This window comes from Argiope bruennichi, chromosome 6 (genome assembly GCF_947563725.1).
Source record: "Argiope bruennichi chromosome 6, qqArgBrue1.1, whole genome shotgun sequence".
Lineage (NCBI taxonomy): Eukaryota > Metazoa > Arthropoda > Arachnida > Araneae > Araneidae > Argiope > Argiope bruennichi.
Window position 1 is genome coordinate 101,555,085 of NC_079156.1, and position 3,476 is coordinate 101,558,560.

A 3,476-nucleotide genomic window follows, 5' to 3' on the forward strand; every position below is an offset into this window, starting at 1 on the left:
TTAGCGGAAGATTATATTTACTAATTTCCCTTCTAGTTTAATTTATTTTAGTTATATTTACACTCCGTTTTAATATTTTCCTTCTAGAGTTAGGAGTTAAGTGACATTTCAGAATTTAACTAAAAGGTTTTCTATTGTTTTTCAATTCCTAAATTTTTCTTAATCGGTATACAACTTTCCACCCAATCGAAATCAGTCATACACTGAGAGATGAATAATTAAATTACTAAGGAAGAAAACTGAAATAGTAAATTTATAGTTAACAGAGAATTCGCCTACAATATCTAATAGTTATTAAAAAGAGCTGAATAGATTTTTCCTATTCTACACAACAAACAAATAAAAATTAAGGATTTTTTTTGGACCCAAACAAATTAATGAAGTCTAATTATTAATAAACTAAACATGTGGCATTAATTTTTTTCCAAACAAATCCTCCAGTACCGCATGAAAATTGCACCATTATGTTAATTTCAAATCCATTTGAAATTAAATTAATTTCAAATCCATTAGCTGCATTTATATTCTTGTTCTATCATAACGAGTATCCTTAAACAAAATGTTGAAATCAATAGATACTAATTAAAATATACTTTATTTCATAAAATACAGTTACCAGTTGCTTTTGGCTACAACAAAATTTAAAATATTCGCTTTAGATCAGAACTTTGCCGAGTCCGAGTCCCAAAAGGCCTGCTCCATGTCCGAGACCAAGAGGTCCGGCTCCAATGATTCCACCGAGAGCAAGGGGTGCAGCGATTGCTGGGGCGGCAATGGCAGCGGCTGGGGCCACATGGCTGACGACAGGAGCGACAGGTCCAGCATAGGGACTGGCGATAAGGGCGGCTGCTGGAGCGCTGGCAGCGGTTCCTGGTTCGTTGGTCTTGACGCTAGCTCGGAATCCAAGACCATCAGCGACATAGTCGACTCGTCGGGCCCTTCCGTCGATGTCAGCAAGGGTGTAAGATCCCTTCTTGTTTCCGAGAGCATCGCCTACTTCAGCACGAGAGTTGGTGGCACCGAGTCCATCTTTAATGCCATAGCTGAAAGCATAGTTGCCGAAAGCCTGCAAAAAAACATTTACAGTATTGTCAGTCATACTGCTTTTAATTTTTGAATTGCTTTAAAAAGTATGATAAAAAATTTCTTCAAAATCGCCTGAAACCACATAATTGAATATCAAATTATTCGCAATTTTAATGAAGCTATATTCCAATTTCTTCATAAATATGAATAGGTAAATTGTTGGTCCTAATTCCTTTTTATTTAACTAAAGACATCAAGATAAACTAAAAGCAAAAAAAAGCCTTTTTTAAATATTTCTTACTAATATTAATACCAATCAATGTTCTAACTTTATAAATATTGCTGATAACAGACATATTTCAATATTTGACTTTCAAAACATAATCTTAACATAACACAGACTATACTCAAATTGTGTCAGCCAGAATTTCTTACTATTAAGAGTATATTTTCTGTATGATAATAGAGTTTTAGCATTTCATTACGGATACAGTCAGTTTCAGCACCAATCTTTACTAATCCACTATAATCTAAATTTTTATGATTTAAATTATTTTTTTTTGATTAACATGATTTAAATTTTTTGTGCCACAATTATACTTATTGTTCTGAAAAAATAATTCTTGCTTTGCAATAATCAAATCTGATGAAACTTAGGGATGTGGAATAAAAACAAAATACATATTTATAAAAAAACATAGCATTCTAGTCTATTTTAATGTAAGAATCCAAAGAATGGTGTTCATTTCTTGAAACTGGAGATGCGAAGAAAGATATAGGAAAAAATCTTTATATTTATTTGATAATATAGTGAAAGCGACTATTAGTTGTCGTAGTAACAGCGGAAAATCTTCAAAATCATACTAACCACATGAACAATATACAAATTCTGAATTGAAATACTTACATCCTGAGTCTGAGCTCTGTTGCTGATTCCTGTGTTGATGATGGGTGCGGCGAAGAGGGAGGCGTGAGCTGCCACAAGGGCTGCGAAGAAGAAAATGACCTGCAAAAGAAGACGTATTTAAGGCTTTCATTGTAATGATATTTATTTCTTCTATTTACAGAAAAATCAAATAAATATATTTTGATAAATTAAGTTATTTTGACATATTTTGATTAAACACCTTAGAACAGTACATATATCTCATACTATTTTAGTAGCTTTACATTGTTTACTCATTATGCAATATATTTTCTTAACTTGTGTCTACGACTTTATACACTCAATAATATCAAGGAAGACGTAGCAAAATTTAAATATAGACGCAATTTTAAAAAAATTCACCGTCACTTATTTTTGAAGTTAAACCTCAATTTTAAGTAAAACAGATTTCAAAAATTATATTAAAAGCATATTTATAAGACACTTGCTCAATTTCGAAAAATTGAGCAAGTTCAAATTTTTATCTTAAATAATAAACAAAACAAAAAAACAAAACAGGATGAAATATTTTCAAGAGAGATAAAAATAGTTATAGTTCATTTTGACAGTGAAATCGACTGTTGTAAAATATATTTAAAATATATTTTTAAAATCTATTAAATATTTAAAAGAAAATATATTGGCCTACCTTCAGAAATATATATATAAATATATAATAGTCAAAAATTTATGGTTTATTATGTTCTACAATATCATGTTCTTTCATAAAAAAGGTAAGATATTGTTTTAAATAACAAAGTATCTGCTGGTAAAATTGATTAAATGCTTACACGTTTCCTCAATATTTCATTTTAGAAATTAGGAAATAAATAAAAAGATTACCAAAACAATCTAAACCGGAGCTTAACTGAATTATAAATGACCACATAACTGAATATTTATAAGCATCTGAATTAAAAATTTAAGACAGAACACAAATTGCAGAATCAAAATGATTATGAAAGGGATAAAACATTATTTCATTACTGAATAGTTTACATGATAATAAAATTGAATACCACTCACTTTAGCGAACATGACAATAGATGTGTTTTCAGTCTACTTGTACTGACTCAAAATGAGGAATTCACAGACTTATATACACAGATATGTTAAAAATATTAATAATACCCGCACGTATTAACTTTATTATTGAACTTTAAAACAGGAAATAGTGTTAGAAAAATTGGAAAAAGTATGTGTCACTTCCGTTTTTGGATTCCATCAATGCTTTAAATACTAACCTTGAGACGCATTGGGTTTACCGGCTAGATTTGTTATAATTAGGGAATTAATACTGTTCGAAGGACAATATTTTAAAAGTAAGAAATTACGAGTTTACTGTTTTACCCTTCCTAAGAAATTTTCATTTAAAGCTTTAATTAATTATTTTTCTTTTAAATGGGAGTAAAATTTATTGGTTATTCATTCAGAACGCTGCTTGAAATTTACATTCCATTTAAATTTATTTGAATCATAAATAAACAACAACATGATTTTGATTTAATATTTAACACAAATACCA

At 29.5% G+C, this 3,476-nt stretch overlaps 1 protein-coding gene across 1 annotated transcript; it reads right to left on the reverse strand.

Annotated features, from left to right (window-relative positions):
- Positions 1–628: 628 nt before the first annotated feature.
- LOC129972965 (adult-specific rigid cuticular protein 15.7-like) lies at positions 629–3,022 on the reverse strand. Its single transcript, XM_056087293.1, has 3 exons — positions 2,978–3,022; positions 1,934–2,032; positions 629–1,066 (listed from the first exon to the last, which is right to left on the reverse strand). The coding sequence occupies exons 1-3, from the start codon at positions 2,987–2,989 to the stop codon at positions 656–658; spliced, it is 522 nt and encodes a 173-aa protein (XP_055943268.1). The 5' UTR covers positions 2,990–3,022; the 3' UTR covers positions 629–655.
- Between the last annotated feature and the right edge of the window lie 454 nt (positions 3,023–3,476).